Source organism: Meriones unguiculatus, chromosome 21 (genome assembly GCF_030254825.1).
Source record: "Meriones unguiculatus strain TT.TT164.6M chromosome 21, Bangor_MerUng_6.1, whole genome shotgun sequence".
Taxonomy (NCBI): domain Eukaryota; kingdom Metazoa; phylum Chordata; class Mammalia; order Rodentia; family Muridae; genus Meriones; species Meriones unguiculatus.
The window spans coordinates 28,497,352-28,520,365 of NC_083368.1; the positions used below are offsets into that span (position 1 = coordinate 28,497,352).

A 23,014-nucleotide genomic window follows, 5' to 3' on the forward strand; every position below is an offset into this window, starting at 1 on the left:
GAAGTCAGCATGAAAGGAGGGGTATGATTAAAGACATTTGGGAAAACTAATCTCCAAGAAATATTCTATATATTGTTATGTGTAAAAGAACACTTCAGTTTGTATCTGCTTTTTTTAATATACAGTGGAAGAATAAAAATAGACTTAACTTTTCTCCTTTAATGATACCTACAGGTTAAGGGCTCCCAACTGTCTGTATATAAATAACCTATTGAGGTAGAGATTTCAGGCTCCACCCACAGATAGTCTGATTCCTGTGATCTGGGGCAGAAGCAAAATCTGGTTTGTAACAGAAAACATAGCTTTTCAACAGAGGTAAGCCAGGAGGAAGCTTATGAGAATAAAACAGTAAGCATATTGTTGGATTCATCTCTTATCAGGTAGTTCAGGGAGAGCTTACTTCATGACCTTCACAGTGGAGGCCAACCTCGGTTTCAGACAGTGGCAATCACCCATGTTTTGCTTTATGACACCGCTGGCCACATACTTGTGCAATTTTTTTTTCCTAGAATACTGCTGGCCACATACTTACACAGCCATTTCCTAAGCTCCCTCTAAGAACTCTCCAAGGAAGTCATTTTGAGAACAGTGTCACCTGGCCACCCATAAAGACTGCTCCTCCCAGGGGAAGTATAACTTAGCCATCTTGACATCTTAAGCCCATCCTTGCAAGGCTGCCCCCACACCCACTCACTTAAGCAAACATCCTATTCAGTGAGACCAAAAAGAGGTCATTCTTTGTTCCGTTCTGCTTGGAAGCAACGGAGATTCTCAGAGCAGCTTACCAAAGAGTAAATTGAGACAATATGCTGGGGATGTAAGTGGAACTGTATAATGCTGGAGACACGCTAGACAGATTTGTGAGTTTATGTGGTACAAAACCCTCCGGGAGCTATACAGGTCAGACTGCCAGCACTGAAATGGTTTGGGATCAGCATAGATCAGCAATGAGGGTAGAAATGAAGTGTGCCCTATGGTCCTACAGAGCTATTAAGTACTCACACTTGGTCCTATGGGGATGTAAATATTCCTCTTTCTCCAAGTGATCATTTACATGTATAAATGTCATTATCGTTCTAATCAGCCAAGAGACTTCTACTAATGATGCCCAGATCTAGGTCTTAGAGGAACTCTACCCAGATGTAGATTAATTTTCTATGTCCAAATTTTATTCAGAAAGTCACCTGTCTTTGTGGTAATCTGTGAACTGCTCCAATAATAGAAACTAGTCTTTATTGCAAAGTATTTTTATGCTACAAAGTGAAATAAATTGTATAAAAAGATCAAGTCAACAACCTTCTAGAGACAGTGCCTAAATTTCTACAGAGTGACAACAGAGAAAGCAAGCATATAAGAACAAAATTCTGTGTTTACTAATGATTAAGCTTTTGACAAGACTCTAATGAGCAGAGTACAAACCGTTGTTGAAATCTGAAAGCGACTTTATAACCTTAACTATGCCATATAACGCCCAAGTTCCTTCTCTATATTACAACTCCAGAAAAAAATAACGGTATCGTATGCCTACACTGTAGTTTCAAGATGTCTCACAATGACACTATGCAATAGCCTGGCCAGACAAATCAGAAAGCTATTGGTCGCACACACACACTGAAGAGACATCCTTCCCACAGGCAGAAGTATATTGCAAACACGAATCAGTGGCGAATGCATGAGGAGCCTAGGGCACTCGGAAAGCGAAGCCATCTGCTTTCAGGCAAAGTAAACAAAGTGCATCCGATTCAAATAGATGTCCATCTACATTTCCCTTTGAAAAGTCCACAGCAGTCTGGGAATTTCATTCCGACTCTTCCACATCCTCCTTCTTTGAGGGTGGGAGAAGAGCCTGCAGTGGTCGGAAGTAAGCCTACAAGCACTAGAAACGAGTACTTCCTCCTCCTCCCATTGAATATCGCCATTGCATTTACTTCGTAACTATTTGCTTTTCTAACCCCTGACCTTTTTACAACATCCTATATGAGAAATGACCACAGTGACTGGAGCTACTAAGGATCATCGATCCTAATAACGACATTTCCAGATGAGGAAGCTAGGGCCCACCTCATCTCATAGATGCTTTAAAGAATTTGGCAAAAAAAAAAAAAAGTCATGAATAAAATTATCAAAATATGTTTGATAACTCCCCTGGACTCTCTGGATTTTCTACCTTGGCTCACTTAAAAAAAAAAAAAAAAAAAGTCTATTCTAATAACGTGAATCTTAGCATCTTAATCCAGCATACTGGTCATAGATTCCCTCTCCAAAGCCGGCCCATGTCCAGAAGTCCAATACCATAACCATATCCATTGCAGACTATAGGTGGCCACAGTGCCACAGTGCACAGAGACAAGGGAATACACCCCAGAAGGGAGATGCAAATGTTCCCAGAGAATGTAACTGGATGAAGACAATTAAGGGAATAGTCTCACTAGTGACTGGATGTTTATGTCAAGGGCATGCTTTCTCTCAGCAAGTGGTCCTTTAAAAGAAACTATAAAATTGCACCACATTTTCCCTCTTCCTGTGTTGTATCTTCAAACAAGAAGCAACACAGAAGGAGTTCCTGAACCAAAGAGTTCCATATTATATTAGAATCATCTAGAGTCAAACACAATTGTGTAACCCCAGAGTGACTGGATGTCTTTAAGAATACTGCACATATTCAGAATTATGCGAATGCGCTAACTTTTAAAGAAAACTAAGTTCATGGTCAACCATTGTCCACAGTTTGTCTTAGATGATGAGCACATTAGAACAAAACAAGTGAAAGACCAATTTGCTTTACTAACTTATCTGCCCTATTTCCAGTTCGCTTTAAATGAAATGATCTGGAATATTCCTAAATGGGGATATTTGTGTGCCCATGGAGGATGAAAAGTCTCTCCACATGGGATACAATGATGTGGAGGGGAGGAACTTCTGTCTTACCTGTGTGACTGCAGAAGGAGGGTCCTTCTGCAAAGAGTACAAACAATCCTTAATTCCTTCACTGAGGAAGCATTTAGGAGCTTAGAACTCACTGCTGGGAAATGCAGCCATGATGAATGAGAAAAATCTCTTTGGGAAAACATATCTTTAATTTGCACCTCGATTGATATTAATAGTTTTAGATCACCATTTGAACTAGCAAAATTCTACACTCACGGTCTTGCCATGCTAATGGGCCAGGGAAGGAACACAAGTAGACTGATAAGACATCATGAAACACGTGTTGGTGAGAAGTGTAAAAAATCATGGGGGGGGGGGTGAGGGGGAACTGGCAAATTCCATCTGGCGTATCAGGCACAAAGAAGACAGAGAAGTGATTATTACATACAGCATGGCTAGGGATGGCCTCTTTGCTTTGGCAACACTTCTTACAGAGACATGAAGGAAACAAAGAAAATCGTGCTGATATCTGAAAGACAGATACTGAAGGTGTGGTACCAGCAAGTGGAAAGGCTCTAAGTTGGGGATTGGGCACGTGCCAACGAAGCTATGGTGGTAGAAGAAAATGGCTAAGATCTTTGTAAGAATGGTTGCTTTTCTACTGAGAGAAACAGGACTGCTGTAGGCTTGTCCAGAGGTATGGCATGAGATGGCCTTCCAAGGGCCACTGTGTCTGCATGAGTGGACAGCCACACAGGGAGCAGACAGGTCGCTACTGGACTGTCCAGTCGCTGCTGGCTCAGACCAGACAGATAGCAATGGAAGCTAATGAAATATTTAGATGCTATATATGATTTGAATGTGCCTGGCAGAGGCCTTTAGAGTTTAACACTTGCAGCTTCCGATTCTGGTCCCTTAGCATAGTAGCACGCACACCTCAAGTTAATGGACTCTCAAGGTGAGTGAGCTTCTGATCCCTGAATGAACTTTAATCCACACTTTGATGGGGGGGGAATATATAAAAGAGAGAGTACTGAGCAACTCAGAGGTGGATAAGAAAAGCACAGAATTAGCTAAAAAAAAAAAAAAAAAAAAAAAAAAAGTGTACAGAGTTCAGGAGCTCTTTCATTTACCCGGTTAGTACTACATAACCACTTCCGTAGTTCATGAGGTAGGTCTTTTAAAGGCAGATGAAATCTCTGCTCACAGGAGAATTAAACTGTATCACAAGTTTATGAAAAAAAATGTACGTATCTTTTCTATGAGTCATTTCTCAGAATGAAAAAGTCTTAGGTTTTGTAGAATTATAAATCTCATTGGGAAAACATATCTTTAATTTGTACCTTGATTGATATTGATAGTTTTGGATGACTAGCAAAAGTAAATACTTTCTGAGAATTCAGTCTAGAAGTACCCCCAATGTCTGAACAATGGACACCCTGTCTTCCTCCTTGAAATCTCTACAATAGCAACTTCGGAGTCTAGCAGCACATCTTGACCAGCAAATGAAAAGGGGGTGAGTAAAACTGAGAGGATGAGTAAGAAAACAGGTTTAACGACAAAGGAGGAGGACAAAGAGGAATACACACAGCCGACAGAACCTGGATTCCATGACTATTTCGTGAATACATAAACAAGCAGGTATCCCGGCATAAGTTATTTGAGGACACCAGAAACAAGCACACTGAAAGGATGGCAGCACACAGGAAATTCCGCTCTGCTGAAATGCCTGTTTTCTCCCAAGTATGATAACCCACAGGGTTTGTTCAGACCTTGATTCTCGGGAGCCAGTCTCTTAGTCGGTTAACAAAGTCTTGGCATCACTAAGGATGTTTAGCATTGACCAGCCCAGCTCCATGAAAGAGTCACCTTTTTCTCCCAAGCCTGCCTGGCCTATCTGTGACTAGTGGGAAAGGCAGTGGATTTCACAGCGAGTCAAAGCTGCCACGTGGCTACTTAGACCAATGCTGTGAAGTAAAACATGTCTTTTTTTATAGGTGTAAACTGTCTTTTCATGATCAAAGTCTCTTCCAGGTATTTTCAGTTTTCGCTTTGAGTGGCCAAAAGCACCTGTAGCCTGGAGCAGGCAACAGCTGATGTTCACTCCAGGTCCTGGGAAAACCTAAGAGAAGCCTGCATACTGATTGCAGAAAGACCGATCATAGAAATCTGCTTAGCCACGCTCTGAAAACGGGTTGAACTTACACCATTAAAAAACTCAGAACAACAAAGAAAATAAAATGTAATTAATGTAAAAAAATAAAAATTTAATTAAAAAATTTTAAAAACCTCAGAACAATAGCAAGGGCTTATCAAAAGGACACACACACGCACACATGCACACATGCACACAAGCACGCACACGCACATGCATGATGACAGCATTTTTCTTTTCCACATATTTTACTACCCTAGGAAATAACAGATGGGCTAATATGGGAAGCACATCTAAAATATTTATGAAACACAAAGTAATTGAGATGGCAAACTCATAAAACAATAATTTCTCCTACTATGTTCAGCAGCCTATGCAAAAAAGTGGGAATTTTTTAAATATATAATAGAATGCAATGGCCAAAGCTACAGAGAAGCAGCAAAAGAAAAGCAGAAGGCTGCAAAGTAGAGAGATCCCTTCAGCACACTGGAAAGGGTCCGAGGGAAACTTCCTGCAGAAAGAGTGCTGTGGGCACTTTAGCTGCTGTTATTTTGTGAGATCTTGAATTTCCCTTTGCTTCCTCGAAGAGTTTAAAGCATTCTTTAAAGCAGAGTGCTTCCTTTAATGTCCCTGTGGGGCAAAGACAACTCACAGTGCTCTGTGGACTCCCATAATGATGTATCTATGGGATGCAGAGGAGACTCTGAGGCCATGCAGCTCCTACCTAGGCAAATGCAACCAGTTGGTAAGAAATTGGAATGCAGGAAGCAAAACTGACATAAGAGTATAATTCCAAGTACAAAGTCCCATCATGTACCACAGCGGGCTGGGCACATCAGAAAACTTTTTTGTTTTGTTTTGTTTTTTTCTCTTTCTGTATTTTTTATTTCATTTTTTATTTTTTATATTAATTACAGTTTATTCACTTTGTATCCCAGCTGTAGCTCCCTTCCTCATCTCCTCCCAATCCCACCCTCCCTCATCTCCTCCCATGCCACTCCCCTAGTCCACTGATAGGGGAGGTCCTCTTCCCTTTCCATCTGACCCTAGCCTATCAGGTCTGCAAAATGACCTCAAGAAAGGCATAGAGAGGTCCTGAGTCTAGTCCAAGGTAGACAGAGTCATTGGCACATCAGCCCTTAGTTATCCTTGCCCTATCCCCCAGGATCCATACTTCCTCTTCAATCTCTGAAAAGAGGCAAAGATGTTATAAAATGTGATCTTAGAGAAAGTAAAGGAATTACTCAGAGGCAGCATGCCTGCTATCAGAAGCTGTCACCTTGAACCAGTGCTCTTTGCAAGAGTAACTGGTGGCCATGACCTCAGTGTGACATGGGAAGCAGAGAAGTCCATCTGGCCTAACGAGGCTGCCTGCAGACCTCACAAGTGTACCACCTTCTTAAAATATCCACTGGCCTCTTTATTCTTAGAAATGTAAACATTCCTGTGATCTCTCTGGAAATATTTAGAGTATCTCTTCATGGAATGTACTGGAGACCAATAATGGAATAAGCAGGGCTCCTGTCCATTTTATGATCAGTAATGAAGAAGAGTTGGAGGAGGAGTTGGGGGAAGATGGAGAAGAGGTGGCTGGAAGCACCAACTGTGCAGGCCTGAGTTTTAAAACTAGGTGATACAACAGAGAGCTACTTTGGCCTGGGTTGGCTGATGACCACATTTTTAAGGAAGCCATATATCGGATGTAGGTGACACAAAGGAGCCATGTGATGATCAGAGAGAGTGTTCTTGGTAGAAGCCATAGCTATGGCAAAGGCACAGAATTGCAAAACACAATTGCTATTTGGAGAACAAAGCAAAGAGGGGAGAAAAAAAATGTGGAATGTGTAAAACAAAAACCTAGAAAGATCGGCATAGTCCAATAATTTGGGATTCTAAGGCCAAGTGAAAGCACAAGAGGAAGCAACTAAAAGCTTCTAAATAGGTGACTCATGTTTTACAATAGAGCTGCCCCTCAGGATTGATGGAAGTGGCTTCAGAACACCCTCCTTATGAATGGCTAAACCTGAGCTGCTCATGTCCTTTTTACAAAACGTCCCGCTTTCACATAACCCATGGACATCTCCGGTGAACTTTAGATTATCCCTAGGTTTCTTACCATCATAGTGTGAATGCTGTATAAAGTCATTATTACATTGCACTATTTGGGGAAAGCAAGAAAAACTCTGAACATGCTCAGAACACTTCTCCTGAACATTCTCAATTTGTGGTTGGTTGGGTCTGCCAATACGGGACAATAGGTATGGAGAGCTGGCTGTCCGTACTGCTGACACGTAGAAAACACACGACCAGGAGAAGTCTAAGGAGCATCTGCCTGTACTGTCAGTTTCTGGACGCAGATAATTAATAGTGGCTTGCCCAGGGTGAGAGGTGCGGAGGTGGCAGGTGTTAGATATGCAGATAGCGCTAATCAGACCTGATGATAGGTTGCCATAGGAAATGGGACAGAAGAAAAAGGAAATTCGGCATGAATCTCAGACTTCTGGTTTAGGATAGCAGACAGGAAAGGAAGGCTACGGCTAAGTGGGAAAAGGCTACCCAAAGTCAAGAGTTCTTTGGATACCAATTTTGAAATGACTGTTAATGAAGATGTCAAGCAGGAAGCTGGATCTAGGGTTCCCAGACAGAGCTCTCTGCTACCAATGATCTGTGTTTTGAACATCACTTACCTTCTTTTACCTTGCCAGCGTTTACTGATTCTAGGATTTCACAAAGCATATGAAAATAATTGGAGAACTAAATCACTAAAGGTACCACACTTGGGGGATTATGAGTTTAAAGCCAGCCAAGATTGCAAATAAAAATATTTATTTAATATGGTCTATCTACGTTGAAAGAAAAAAAAAAAACTACCAAAGAGTTTTTTTGAGTTTGTCGTTTCAGGTCGTAGACTTGCTTTATCTTCTCACATGCCTACTCAGTTTTCTAAGTTGAAAAACTTTAGCTTGGCTGCTGGTGGACCTGTTACAAGCTGTCAGTGCCCTAAATATTTAGGTGAATGTTCCTTTAGAATGTTGTGATAGCTCTGACGCCAGTACTGGTTATTCCTTCGTGTTTAGAGTAATTGCTATATATAAAACAATGTTTGGGTCAAGAATACATCTGCTATCAGATACGAACACTACAGAATGAAATTAGCTCATATGTCTTTAAGGAACAGGAAGATGCTTTATTAATTGTAACCAAGATATGTTCTGGTTACCTAGTTTCTGTCATGAGAATATATGTTAGTATAGATAGAGAGACAGTAAAGGTGATATAAGTTCACTTTAACCTAGTCTCTTGATTATATGGTTTCATTCCAAGGAAGAATGAGAGTCCTGCTTATGTCCTCATTCAATGAAAAGACATCATACACATAAATACCATGTGAATAAATTTCACATAAAAACTTGAGTAAGATGTTAATAGATGGAAATTGTATCTGGAAAAACTGGGTATAGTAAAAAGAGTAAATATACCCTACTTTATTATACAGGCACCACGACAGAGTGTCCACTATTGTCATTGGCAAAGGTACTTTCTCTTTGTAATATCTTCATCTCAAGAATTGTTTGAGAGCCAAAGCTCTCAGCACTCACACTTGCCAGCAATCCCACAGAGACTATACAACACAGACAGTGAAATCAGACCAGTTTTCTAAAGCAGTAGAGTTCACACAGGACCCCAAGGGCCAAAGAAGGGTCGTCCTTAATCAAAGAACAAAACTAATTGTAGTTATTGAATGTAGCAAAAACTTTAATCACCTATGAAAAGTTATAGGGCCCTTTAGTTTATTCCGTTTATTTTAACCATTTCATAGATTATTAAAGTCAATTTTTAACCCACAAAAGATTCCTTTCAGCAAAGATGATGCTTTTAAATCTCTTTCCCAAGAGGCATGGCATGAATGGAGGCACGTTCCAGGACACAAGCTAATGAGCAGAAATCTCTAGGAAGTTTATTTGCTATCGCATAAGCCAGTAAGCATTTCGCAAAGCCATGTTAAAGTGGGTTTTTAGTCTAATCTTAACCCAGGGTCTGGGAGCCTTTATGCCATTAACTAAGTGACTTGCTTAACTAAGTGTCCCACCCCATTTTGTTTTGCAGCCTCTGCAAGCACGTATGTCCCGACGGTGTGCAACGGAAGGGAAGTCCTCGACTCCACCACCTCATCTCTGTGACCGTGACATGTGGTTCAGTTCTCATGTTTTTAGGCTGTTAGACAAAGTGCTCACAGGCTGCTCCAGAACATGGAAACAGAACAAAAGGAACAACCCTAGCACCTTTTTTAGAAACAGGACAATAAATTATTTTTGAGGACTGTACGGTATGTAGTGATGTGCTACAATTTTCTAGGCTGATTCTAGTGCCCCTATTAACAGTCCCCTCCCTCCCCCCAGAACATGGAAATAACCATTGTTTACAGAGCTGAGCATTGGTGACAGGGTCTGACAGGGTCAGTCTACTAAAACAAACAAACAAACAAACAAAAAAACCCTATACAGTGGCAATATTAGGTAACCTTTTTCCTATGAAGTCTTTTGTAGGTTCTTGTAACTAATTTAAGGTGAGTTTCTACGTTGTATATTAAAGTTACATTATGTGTAACAGATTGTTTTTCTCAGTTCAAAATAAGCATCTGTATTAATGTAAAGATAACCAGAATAAAACCTTCAAGGTTTTCAAGCATGGTGGATAATAGTTTGTCCTTTTGGATCACTCAAGGTAATTTGAATAAGTAGATTTCAAGTCACCTTCTCTTGTTAATGTTGGAAGTAATTGTCTAACTGCGCTTTTCTTCACCCACATATTTTGAATCAGGTTGTAGCCCTACCAGAGGGTTGTGAGTAGAATGTACTTTTCTATGGATCATAGTGATCAGAAATGGACAAGGGGTGACAACATAAATACAAGCCCAGCTCATGATGACATACACATGTTATCTTTTTACAACTATGTCTACATGACAAGCCAGAGCTGCCAACTAAGCCAAAGGCTTCCTTATTTGCCAAATAGAGAGTTTTGACCTGCCAGACAAGGTCAGGTGGCTCTGATGTTCAAAACAGACATAGCGATGGGAAAAGAAACTGGAAAGCATCTAATAATTCCAATGAGGAATTACTCTTGCCCTACATAGATGAAAGGGGAAGTAGAGATCCTGGCCATCTTCTCATTGCTTTCCCAAGTTTTAGGAATGATGTCCCAGCACTCAGACTTATCATTAGATTTAAATATCTTACTAACCTAAAATAAGGCATGAATAGTAAGGGTAAGGCAAAAGTTGATTATTCTCACTAAATGCTGCCCTACTTCTAGTTACAAATAATTTTTATTTTTATTTTATTTTTTTACAAATAATTTATTAATGCTGGGGAAAATAGCGAGAACACATCTATCTGTAGAACTTGTGTCATGTACCATAGGAAGACACAGTTGTTCCCTGCGATGATGAGGGAAATACTATAATGTATGTGGCTTAAATCAAACAAACAAAATTATTCTGTCACAATTAAGGAGTCAGTAGGACCAGGCTGCCTGTAGATTCAAAGAAATAATTCATCCCATCATTTTTCTAGCACCGGCTAGAAACACACAGTTCCTTGGCCTATGGCCACATCATTTCAAACTCTGTTCAGTCTTCATTATCATGTTCACCACTGTCTGCCCTGTCTTTTGTCTTTTAAAATGTCAAGTGTCATTAGCATAGAGACACCTAGATAACCAGGATTCTATTACCTTGACATTCTTAATTATATCTGCAGAGGACACCTGTTTGGAAATGTTGTTGCTTTGTTTGTTTGCTGTTATTGTTGTTGTTTTAATAAAAGTATTCTCAGGGTTCAGGGACTAGGATGTAGAGGTACTTTTGCAGGGTCACTATTTAGCCCACAAAAGAAAGACAAATGAGATTTAGTCCATCTAGTTCCTGCATTCAAAAAGCATACACTAGAGCTGTGGATATCACTCAGCTGGTAAAGTATTTGCTTTGCATGCATGAGGAAATATTGTTTAAAGCAGGACTTGTGGTCAAGAATGACAGAGAAAGGAATAAAGTAGAAAGTTAACTATATGGGAGACAGTATCTGAAATAAGTAAAACAGAACAATACTATTTTAGTAATCTAAAAATAATGAACAGGGACATTAAGGCCAACAGGATTGGCCTCAAAGGAAACAGGATGTTAGAAAATTTTTCCTCCTTCTGCATGCATTTTGATGAGCAACCTAAAGAATCCAGCCACATCCCACAAGATGCTTTGAGCAATGGTGCTCACCACTCCTTGATTTCCCGTTCTCACATAAGTACCTGGAGGTTGGGGCATGAACTATGGTAGTTTTACTAACAGATCCAAAGACACTAAATAACAAAATAAATTCCACTCTGACTGCAGTTGGCGGGAGTGCTAGATACGCATGCTCAGAATGAACATATGCTTTGGACACAGCTGAGCAAGGCTGATGGGAGAAAATAAATTCCATCCACTGATGGAATGTGACAGTCCAAGGAAGGCAATATGGGATGGGCTGTTTGGAGGTTCAACTGATGCCTCTGTCAAGCTGATCATGGATCTGAAAGCAAGACAATCAGCGTTGGGTCTAAATCACGAGGAAACCAGTTTGGGGGGCTGGGTTCTGATCTATACCCACCATATTTTATGCCCTGTCAGTACACTAAAAATGCATTGACAGGCAGCTTTTGTCATTTTCTCCATCCTTACTACAAGCCTCATTTCTAATTAGAGAGTGCACCATCTATCTATATGATCCCTAGAAATAATTGTTATAAACATTTAACATACGTATAGAAGATAGATGCTGTAAAATCCTTTTATGCAAGCCATTTAAAAAAAAATAGGTTTAGAAGCTTTATTTCCCTCCATTGGTAACAATATTTCATCCTTCCAAAATGTAAAACCAATTGATCCATCTCTGCAAAACTTCCCTAAATTTAAAGATTCCAAGCTAAATAATAGGTCCTATTCATAACAGAAACTTTGAGAAGCTTGCCTTGTGTTTCTGAATAGTTATGACACATACCCTCTCTAGCTTATATAGTAATAGGCTTCCTGCCCACCCAAGTTCAGCATGGTGAAGGGAAGCTGCTCCTATTTTTAAACGGCCAGGCAAGTTGGCTTCTAGACAGCACAGAGCACAGATGTAAAGAATGCCTGAGAAAGGTAATCTCTGTCTTTACAGGCTTCTCATATTCCCTCAGCTAGTCCCTGTCCCAGCTACTTCCCTAACTGTGATCCTTTTAAATCCTGTATAACCTGTCAGATTTGAACTAGAGCCTTGAGACAAAGGCACACACCCATGGGTGAGACAATTAAGCATCCTGCTCTGTAACAGCAGGCTTAGATTTACATAATTGCTATTGATTTACTCTTTTTATTTGGAATGCGGCCAATAGCATTTTGAAATCAGTTACCTGACATAAAGGAAATGTTGCCATATCTACTCCAAATTCACCAAAATCTTTAAGTATTTTAAACAGAGGCTTCCTTCCAGGGGTCATGAAGAAAAATCCATCTAACTGAGGTCTTCATTGACATTTCATCCAAGGAAATGGGAGGTGTTTGCTGAACCAACAATTATAAAACTAAATGCCATTTGCAGTTTCATATTCAAACAGGATCTGGCAAATGGGTGAGCACTGAGGTACACCCAACATGGACAGATGCCATAAATGAACCAGGGAAGCCTCTCCAGTAACTGGTCTTAAGAATCCTCGGGAGACATCTTCTACTTACAAACGTGAGAACATAAATATGAGCGGCACATCCCAAACTAACCAGTCAACCGGCTTTCATGTGGAAAACAGAAACATATTAGCCTCCCATTAGGAATGACCATGAACCACAGAAAATACTGTTACCAAAAGACATCACACGACACTTGTCCAGATGGGACGTAAAGAAGCAAAACTGACTGCTATGCACCACCTGAAAACCAGATGGTGAATAACTGGTCTCAAGTAATTCTTATAGCACAGTGACTTAAGCCATCATTCTGGGGGGGAAGAAAAATAATGACAAAAGTCTACACAAAAGTACTATGAAATATTTTTAATCCTAGGAAAGATATGAGTATTAGTAACCAAAGAGGGAGAAGGTCAATAATAATAAAATTTAGTCTTTTAAATCAAATGAGTACATACCAAATTGCTCAACATTTGAAACGGAGTAATGTAACTTAGCATAGAAGACATGTTCTCAACCAGTGGAAAATTGACTTAAATATGCTTTGACACAGCACTGAGATGTTACAGGCAACAGTTGACTTGATGAAGTATTTAAGGCTCCAAAGTATGCCTTTAAAAAAACAACAAATAACATTTTTTTTCTATCACTGGTGGTAATGGGGAGAGTAAATGTCAACTAAGTCATAGAAACATAATAATTTGTTTATACATTTCAACATTTCACTGGGCTTGTCAGAGGCCATACATAAAACCAAACAAAATTTTATACCTAAATATGGTCTGCATATTCTCCTCCTAATGTTCTCTCTCTCATAGTTCTTCAGCTCTTAGAATAAAATGACAAGCCATGGGAATCCAAAGACGGGACTGAGCTGACAAAAATCTATTTAATATCTAAAATTAGAAATAAAATAAAACTTCTTCAATATCAACTGCATTTTCAGAGAGTTCATTAAAATTTAAGGCATTTTTGACATGTCAGGGATTTTAGTCCAGTGACAAGAGAAAAAAGAACGACCTGGGAACAAACCTTAATTATCTCTATGGCTTGGGACATCCATGTTGAACACAGTGGGGGATGAAGAAGGGTGACAGGTGATGGAAGAGGCTTTCTGACTGTGTCCAGTCTGTACACATCTGCCAGCTTCCTCTGAATGGTATTTCAAGTGCATTTCCACTCTTACAGTTAAATTTTGATGATGAGAGGGAGAGGCATGCCAATATTCTGATATTGGGACAAAGATGAGCGAAGCCAAAATAATTTCTAGCTTAGGAAAATATTCAAGAAATTAAATTCAAAAAATTATGCTAAGTAACATTCTCTTCAGTCTTATGACAAACAATAATACAACATCACCTATTTCTATATTTAATAGTAGATACAAACAGACAGACACACACACAAAACCATTCGTTTAGTGATAGCAAAAAGGTCTAGTGTTTTGCCTGCTGGCCAAAAAAACACATTTATTTATTTATTTTCTCCCACTTTACACAAAAATAAAGGCTACACCACCCATAAAATCAAACATTACAAGTCACTGAAACACCCTGGGCAAAAAAACATGGTTAAAAACTTACCCATGTGCCCTGCCTACTTCAGCCAATCAAAAATATTTAAAATTTTTGGATTAAGATCTGTAAAGACTACAGTTTAAACCAGATCAATAATGGGCAAGATACTCTCATTCCCAGTTCTTAAAGTTTACTTAAACTTGATCAAATTCACCTTCAAACTTCTTTCAAAAATAATATCCAAGTCACACTAATACTCATAATCCATTATAAGAAATGTCACAATTTTCTGGGTTGCTTTTGAACAGGAACAATATGCATTTTGTAATGCTGATAAGGTTCTTACTATGAATACAACTATATGCATTTCAAAAATCAAATTTCTTCCTTCTTGGCTTAAAAAATAAAATCGCCGAAGAAATTCATAACCTTCAACGTTCTGTACAAAAGGAAAAATACAAACCCTCTGGAGCTCTGGACAGCCCAGGATGTGGAGGGAAAGCCCCAATGACATGTGTGATAACCTTGAGTTACCCTAACAGCACAGCGATGTGTGCTCAGGGACAAGCCATCCCCCTCCTTCCTGACTGTGCAGGGGTCTAGTAAACAAGGTGTTCCACTTGCTTTATTCTCCCATGACACCCCAAAGCTTTAAGCCCTCTGACTTCTGATGATACCAGATTATTTAAATTAATAGAAGTTGGGGTTTGTCCTTATCACCCCCCTGCCCCACCCCCACACACGTCTCCTTCAATAATTTAATTAAATTCTTCATACTAGTTCTAACAGGAAAGGAATTTTTTAAAGTGATTATCACTTCAGATAAACCGAGTAAATAATTTCACAAAATATTACTGATATGCTAGACTTCCAGAGTCAAGAAAAAAAAAATAGCCTATGAAAATTTATTTTCTTCCATTGCTCACCATTTTAATAGAAAAGATGTTTTCATGTCTTGGAGAAATAAAGGGAAAAATAATTATAGCTTAATTGTTGGTTTTTTTTTTTTTCAAATCGTCCAAAGTACAAGAACAAGACATACTCAGAAACACAAGGCATATGCTTATGTCTGCCTTCCAACACATATTTTGTATGTAGACATTGTAAAGAATTAAAGTTACCCAGTAATTATATGGCATGCATCAGCAGTGCATTGGTGGGCTTTAAACTTGGGTTCCGGTTATGTGTGTACACAGCTAGATCTCTTCCTGAGTTAAGCTTCATCTTCAGTGAGGCCCAGATCACTCTCTTCAGTAGTTTGACCAAGTATGTGACGTGTTATAAGGCAATCAACATGTCTGCCTCCTCCTCCTCTCGGTGACACACCTCCTCTGTGAGAGCACAGTCATGACAGGTGTGAGGACAGGTCCTAACAGGGGTCCTGAAAGCTACAGCACTGTCTCTTCACATATTGGGGCATCTTGAGGATTTCAGCTGAACAGATTCAAAGTGGTCATCTTTTTCCTAAGGGGGAAAACATAAAATAAAATCAGCTCACTGAAATGCCAATGAGATCTTAGGATTTTTGCTTGCCATAAAGAAAGTTCCCCAAATTACTTTAACCTATGAACCTGCCACTTACAATTAGGATCTGACATTTAAAGTAAGGTGGGAAATTCAACAAACAGTGTATCTGCCCTGAAGGATAATTTTGATGCACAAGTGATAAGACAGACGACTCCAAAATAGAAACAAACACAAGATTGAGCAGATATCAGAAGATGCAGCTGTGAGTTTTTGAAGAAGTGGATGAGAGTCTCCCTGAGGACACACCTGACCTTGGTATGAAATCGGTAACCTTGGCATGCTAATTGTAGGCAAAATAGAACTAACAGACATTCATATCTGATAACATAGGCTGGATAGTAAGAAAAGTAACAGCCAAAATGCATTAAGTTGATTTATGTGTTTCAAGATAATCTTTTGTGAATGTGTGTACTAAAAATGTTGTCATATAAGGTAATAGATCAAATGTTTAACTTAAATATGCTATTGCTGGTATATATAATATACTCAAAGAGGAGGCTAGCTTTTAATGTGCCAAAGGAAAACTAGAAGGTTGAATATTAACGGATGTTTTAATCATTAAATATAGAAAAAAGCCTTATGGAATAGGAAGATCAATAAAGAGAGGCAGAGTGAGCTAGGATTAGGTTAGGTTAGGTTAGGTAAGATGGCTCAGCAGATAAAAGACTGGGCTCCAGCTTGTGCTCGATCCAGAAACCTCACAGTGGAAGGAGATAAAGTAACTCCACAATTTGTCTTCACACACACACACACACACACACACACTGTGACACATGCATGCACAAGTAAGTAAATAAATAAATTTACAAAGAAAATGTGGGATGAGCTGTAGCTCCGTGATGGAGCACTCGCCTAGCATATAAAGAGCCCCAGACTCTTCCCTTTAGTTCACAAGGAAAGTGGGGGGGGAGGGAAGGAGTGAGAGAAAAAGGGAAGAAAAGGCAAGGGGGAGGGAGAGAGGGAACTGAAGGCAATCGGCTATCAACTCCCAGGTGAGAACAAATGTATGCTAAAGTTTAAGTGTAATAGGAAAAAATGATGGGGAGTAGACATTGAACAGCTGACAGAGAGGACCGCTAACGGAGTGAGACTTCCTGGTGTGGGGAGTAGATGTCTTCCTCTCTAAATTTCCAGAACAAGACTTGAGAAAAGTGTATCGCATTGGGCAAGTTGTTAATGAGTACTTACGAAAGTAGAGTGTGGTGATGTATGCCTGTATTGCTGCAGCCCAATGCTTGAAAAGCTCGGGCAGGAGGAGGATCAAGGGCTACACAGTAAGACTCCACCTCTACAATGAATGCACCAAAATAAATGCACTTCACTATAGAAGAAAAATGGAGGCTGGAAGGTGGGAAATATTGACTTCTCAGCCCTAGCACCTATTAGGCAAACCAGGATGCTGCCTGTAAGGATGCCACACAGGAATCAAGAATCTACACAAGCTCCCAGAAGCTTTCCTCACCATCCTGCTACACCTCTCCTACTCCCATCCCCTCCTCCATGCTGAGACCCTCCTCTTGTTCTTATAATACTGAACAACCATGCACACATGCGTGACGTGTCTCTACAATCTCTGAGGTTAAAAATAACAATGAAGTTAACACATTTCCCCGGACCAAAAGAAAAATCGTATAGTGCCTTGTAAGTGACTGTAGAATAAACAATTTTAAAAACCCACAAAAGCTTAATTGCAGCTTTCTTTTAATTGCTGAGTGAAATCCAGGCTAATAAACAAACGTCCAGACGCAGTATAGCACTAGGAAATTACTAAGCAAGTTATGGTCTTGAGAATCTAAGGAAAAGCAGAAAAATTTAAAAATCTAAGCTTTGCTTGTACAAATCATGCATACCCCTTTTTAAGTGCACATACAGCAAAACTAGATGTGCCCAGAAGCTCTCTTCAAACACTGAAAGCAGTATAGGTATTCACTAGCAAGATGTATCCATATAGTACTGCACTACCCGTGACTAAAAAGTAATCTACTCTTGATGAAAACAGAGTGTATGGATATCACAGGCACAAATACGACACACTGTGTGACGTGATTATGTGGGGCTCTGAAAGACATAAAACTAATCTATGGTTTAAAACATCATCATCGTAATTGCCTTTGAGAGAAGGGAGCCTGATTTCATGCCAAAGGACTAAAGGTCACTTTCAGAATGAAGCTAGTGTGCCAGATTGCCATAGAATTTGAAGTATGCGCTTTTCCCAGAATTCATAGGTCATGTATGTACTCATAACACATATACTGCCCCCAAAGCAATTGGTCCCAACCTCTGGGTCACAACCCCTCAGGGTCACAGATCGGATATTTGCATTCTGATTAATACCAGCAAAAGAAAAATTAAGTTGGTAAAGTAGCAGCGAAAAATAATTTTATGGTCTCCATCATGTGAGGAACTATATCAAAGGGTCACAGATTTAAGAAGGTTGAGAACCACCGCCTTAAAGAAAGCTTAAAATATATATATCCCGGAGTGTTTAGGGGTGAGGCATATTGAGTTATGCAACTTTTTTTAAAAATACAATATAAAAAGAAAACTTTAGGTAAATGTGCAGATATGTTAAAACCTTAGGTAGATGTGCAGATATGTAACAGAGCAAATAGATTAATGATTTGTATCATTATATAACTGTTTCTTTTTCTTTTTTTTTTGCAATAGTTCAAACTTTCAGTTCAAAAAGTAAAAAATTAAAAAATAACCTCTCACATATAACTGATGAAGACTTTCCCCCATTCTGCACAAGGCCATCTCTTCACTGCAGTGACCATTTGCTCTGCTGTGCATGGGCTTTTTAATGTAGCGTGATCCTATTTATTAATCCTTGGGATTATTTCCTCTGCCACAGGAGTCCTTTGTAGAAAGGCCCTGCCTATATCTTAAAGATTATGTTTGCATATTTTCATTCTGAACTTTCTAATTTTCAAGTTCTCTGTTAAGTTCTGTCTTTGATCCATTTTGGCTTTTGTGTGTGCAGGGTGAGGAAGAGGAATTTAGTTTCATTGCTCTACATGTGGCTGTTCGGCTTCCCCAGAACCTGTTAGAGAAGAGGTGTCTTTCTCAATGCATGTTCTGTCACTTTTGTCAAAAATGCGGTGGCTGTCGCTGTGCAGGCTTACTTCTAAGTCATCTACTGCATTTTATATTTTACGCTTGTCTTTGTGCCAGTGCCACACAGTTTTTGTCACTATCGCTTCGTTATGTAATTTACGATCAGGAATTTCATCATCAGTGTTCTTTCAACGTTCTTTCCGCTTAGAATCGCTTTGGCTATTCAGGGTCCTTTGTGCTTCCCTATGAATACTCTATCAAGCACTGCAAAAGTTAAACACACACACACACGCACACACACACACACATCATCATCATCATCATCAGATTAGTAAATAAGCCATAAGTTAATAAATACAAAAACCCAGTAAGTATTTTAACATGTGCTCAACACTCCTACCCAGCAGGAAAACGCAAATTAAAACTGCCTTGAGATTCCATCTCACCCAGTCAGAATTGCTGTCATCAAGATAAAAAATGGTAGCAAATTCTGGCAAAAAAAAAAAAAAAAAATGTGAGAAGAAAGGAACCCTCAGACAGTGCTTATGGGAAGATAAGTTGGTAGAGCCCTCATGGGAATTAATATAAAGGTTTCTCAAACACTTAAGAATAGAATTACCATATGATCCAACAATCTCTCCCCTGGCTATAGACACAGAGGATTCCAACTTCTACTATTACAGGAATACTTCTAGACCTGTATTTACTAATGTATTATTCACAACCAAGAGGAAATGGAACCAGCCTTGATGTCCATAAATGTATGAAAGGGTAGAGAAATTGTGATTATATACATTTGGGACTTTATTCAGCCGAGAGGAAAAGCAAAATTACGGCATTTGCAGGGGGAAAAAGTGGGTGAAACGCTAAATCATTGTATTGAGTGAAATAAGCCAGTTTAAGAAAGACAAAAACTGCATGTTTTCTCTTGTATGTGTATGACTAGGTGGGTGGGGTAGGTGTTGAACTAGAAGGGGCCTAAAAGATGGGAGGAGTAGATAATTAAAAGGTGGGAGGGGGAGGGGAAGCTACAGTAGTGGAATACCTGTGATGTCATAAAGGGGTGGGCTATTAAAGAGTGAAGGGAAAGAGCAAGAGTGGGGTAGTGGGGTAGAGGGATTGGGGAGGGTAGCAAGGGAGGGAAAGAAAAAGTGTAACACATAAATGTGAAAATGTCAGAATAAATCACATTACTTTGTATGTTGACTTAATTATTGAAAACAATAAATTTCTAAAAGTGGACAAAAGAGATCATACTGACTGAAACTGTTATATTAAAAATATATATTCTGAACTTTCTCAAGGAAGAATACCTCTGTTGACCTATTTTCTGTGATACTTTCTAAGACACTTTTCCCATCTTTCAATGTTCTGTCTCTACTATAACAAGGGGGGAAGGGTACTATGATATAAGGAAACACTTTAAAGTCTTTGTCATGGTTTATCTTACTCTCCTCCCTGTCCCCTTGTACCTAAATGTTCCTTCTCTGAAAACATTCTGCTCAGTCAAGAGAAACCTAAATATATGATGGAAGGCTCTTCTCTCTTGGCTTCTATATACCAAAGACATGGATTATCTTTCATTCTAAATAATCTTGTCAAATACATTAATACAAATCAAAATTGGATGATAGAGATGGTTTCTTCTTCCAGAGCAAAGACGAAGTCTGCTTATAGGCCTGAAAGCTCAAAACAGAACCTCCCATCCACAGCAAATAGGAAGCACACTATTACAACAGACAGAGCCCCCAAGACAGGGTTTACTTTTCCAGAACACAGTGTATTGTATATGCAAGCATGGTTTTTTTTTTTTCCAGCAGAATGTGAAGACTGAACAAACAAAACAAATTTTGGCTGTTGTTCCTACTGTGGATAATAGACTGTGTTTTGTCTCTGACATGGGTGACTCAAGTCTCCTAAAGAATATGAGACCATGGTAGAACAGTGTGTTGGCTTGCAAGTACAGTGACATTTCAAAACCATTAGAATTCTTCAGCGTTTTGTAATGACGATGGAGGCTTGGTTTTGTAAATAAAGAAGGATTCAAGTTTCAAATGCTGATTAATAAGAATTGATAGAAAACAAATTCTCAAGATTCCATGAAGCTTTCAGCAAACATGTTGAGCAAACACTCAAAGTATAAGGGGTCCTACATTTTACTGCCTGATAACAAAAAGGATTATATCTTGTCAAGACTATACAAGCCAACATTAGACCCATTAATGACAGTTCAATTGTCTCTCAGGCACACAGACATAAGTTAGGTCTCCAGAGCCCATGTGAAAAGAACATGGAGTGATAGGATCTTATAATCCCAACACATGAAATAGGCAAATCTTTGGGGCTTGCCTCCAGCCAGCCTAACCTCCTAGGTGATCTTCAGGCCACTAAGATCGTGTCTGAAAAAACAATGTACCGGAGGAATGACACCTGAGGCCAGATCCTTGAGGAATAACCTATTTGCATCTAACATATGTGCATATGCATACACATATACAGGTTCATTGCCCTCCCAAACCTGCACACACATAAGCATCCACAGAAATAAACATCCATAACAAAAATTAATTTAAAAAGCTGATAGGAAAAATACCTCAAGATTTTATGCAGTTCCTGACCAACAATCACAGAGCATTGCTTCACTCTAGGAGATTTTCCTGAAAACAAATGCCCACGAGTACATATTACACAGAACTGACTGGTATTGGGGCTTTCCTTTCGCTGCAAGATGGATTTATAAGGTATAAGGAGATCACTGCATTGTAAAAAGTTGGCCAACAAGAATCCAGACGAATTGTTATAGCCAGCTATCACAGAATCTGCGGTTGGCAGAAATTCTTCACTACAGAGAATTCTTTCATAAGGTTGTCGCCAGAATTGTAATGATGCCCTGCATTTCTGGACAGGTTTTTAACATACCCTATTTGTTAGGCCCAAGTCTGGAAGATTCTACCTTATAGGTCAGCTGACATGAAAGAACAAATAGAGTGCTCCAGTGAGGTGAGTTCTCACGGTAGAAGCAGCGTCAAGTTGGAAGCTAGTCTGTATGCCTAGATTTAGGGTTATAGCCCCATGTAGTAATAGGATTTTTTTCTTATCATGTCTCTGAATTTCACTGGGGTTTATCAGCTACCTTTCCAAGTAGAAGTGTCTAGGTAGACATATGTTAGCACAGGTCAGAGTGAACTGAAGGTGCTGAGCATACAGAAAAAATGTCACTTGGGCAAAAGAAGGTAGAGGAGTTGTGTGAAACCTTAGTTCACTCACTTGCTGCAAAAAATGGAACAGGAATGAGGAACCCCTGGCCTATAGCCTTTTTTTTTTAACATGTGATTGCTCCTGAGCCTATTACTTGGAGAAATACAAAGATGCAACATATAATTTTACTGTTTTCAAATGTTGCAACACTACCATCAGTCTCTTCAATAGACATATATTCCACATGGTTATATTATTTTCATTTCTGCTCTATCTCTTGCTCAAATCCTTTCACAGTTCCAGAAATTAGTGACTTGAGGTTACTATACTCGGCACAGTCATGCTGAAAACTTGGGTCCCTAGCAGACTCCATTGGTATTCATGGTCTTCAGTTCCTCCTGGAAACAACCTTATGAAAAAAATTCTCTGCAGTGAATGATCTTTGCCAGCTGCACATTCTGGCAATAAAAAAGAAGTCATCCCCAATATTCCTTTCTATGATGTGTTTCTACATCAAACTATCATCTATTTGACCTACCTGCCAGATGCTACTGTTATAAACTCTTCCATTCACTTGTTGCTATGTTCTGTTCTAACTGACTATCATTCCTATATTGATCTTATAACTCTATGCTTTCACAGACCCATTTATGGTAGGTCAATGGTGACAGAAAATAAGCCTTCCTAAAATATAAATGGCATGTATTCAAGAATGTGGCTGACCTCCTGGTCTCAGCCTCAAATGAAAATATGTCAGTGTACCCTTTGAGGAAAATTTTACTTCCTACTCTATAGTGAAAAAAAAAAAATCCATGGAGTCAATGGGACTCTTCACTCATCAACATTTTAGTGTATGCCAAGTCTGATTTACTTCTCTGGTTGCTATGGGTATTCAGTCTCTGATTTGCATATGTATAACTGGAAACTGATTGATTGCTCAGCTTAGTGGGAAAACACACAGTTATTCTCACAGAGCCATCCGATGCCTCCTTG

General features: G+C 39.3%; 2 protein-coding genes across 4 annotated transcripts in view; one reads left to right on the forward strand and one right to left on the reverse strand.

The window, feature by feature from the left end:
* Grm3 (glutamate metabotropic receptor 3) overlaps positions 1 to 9,709 on the forward strand; it is a 215,017-nt gene extending 205,308 nt beyond the window's left edge. For both annotated transcript variants that reach the window (XM_060373976.1, XM_060373977.1), the window contains exon 6: positions 9,131 to 9,709. In XM_060373976.1, coding sequence (XP_060229959.1) covers positions 9,131 to 9,204 — 74 coding nt within the window. In that variant the 3' untranslated portion in view covers positions 9,205 to 9,709. The remainder of the gene's footprint in view (positions 1 to 9,130) is intronic.
* A 3,364-nt stretch (positions 9,710 to 13,073) lies between these two features.
* Positions 13,074 to 23,014, reverse strand: part of Elapor2 (endosome-lysosome associated apoptosis and autophagy regulator family member 2) — a 166,429-nt gene continuing 156,488 nt past the window's right edge. For both annotated transcript variants that reach the window (XM_021648343.2, XM_060373975.1), the window contains one exon: positions 13,074 to 15,703. In XM_021648343.2, the coding sequence (XP_021504018.1) occupies positions 15,644 to 15,703 (60 nt within the window). In that variant the 3' untranslated portion in view covers positions 13,074 to 15,643. The remainder of the gene's footprint in view (positions 15,704 to 23,014) is intronic.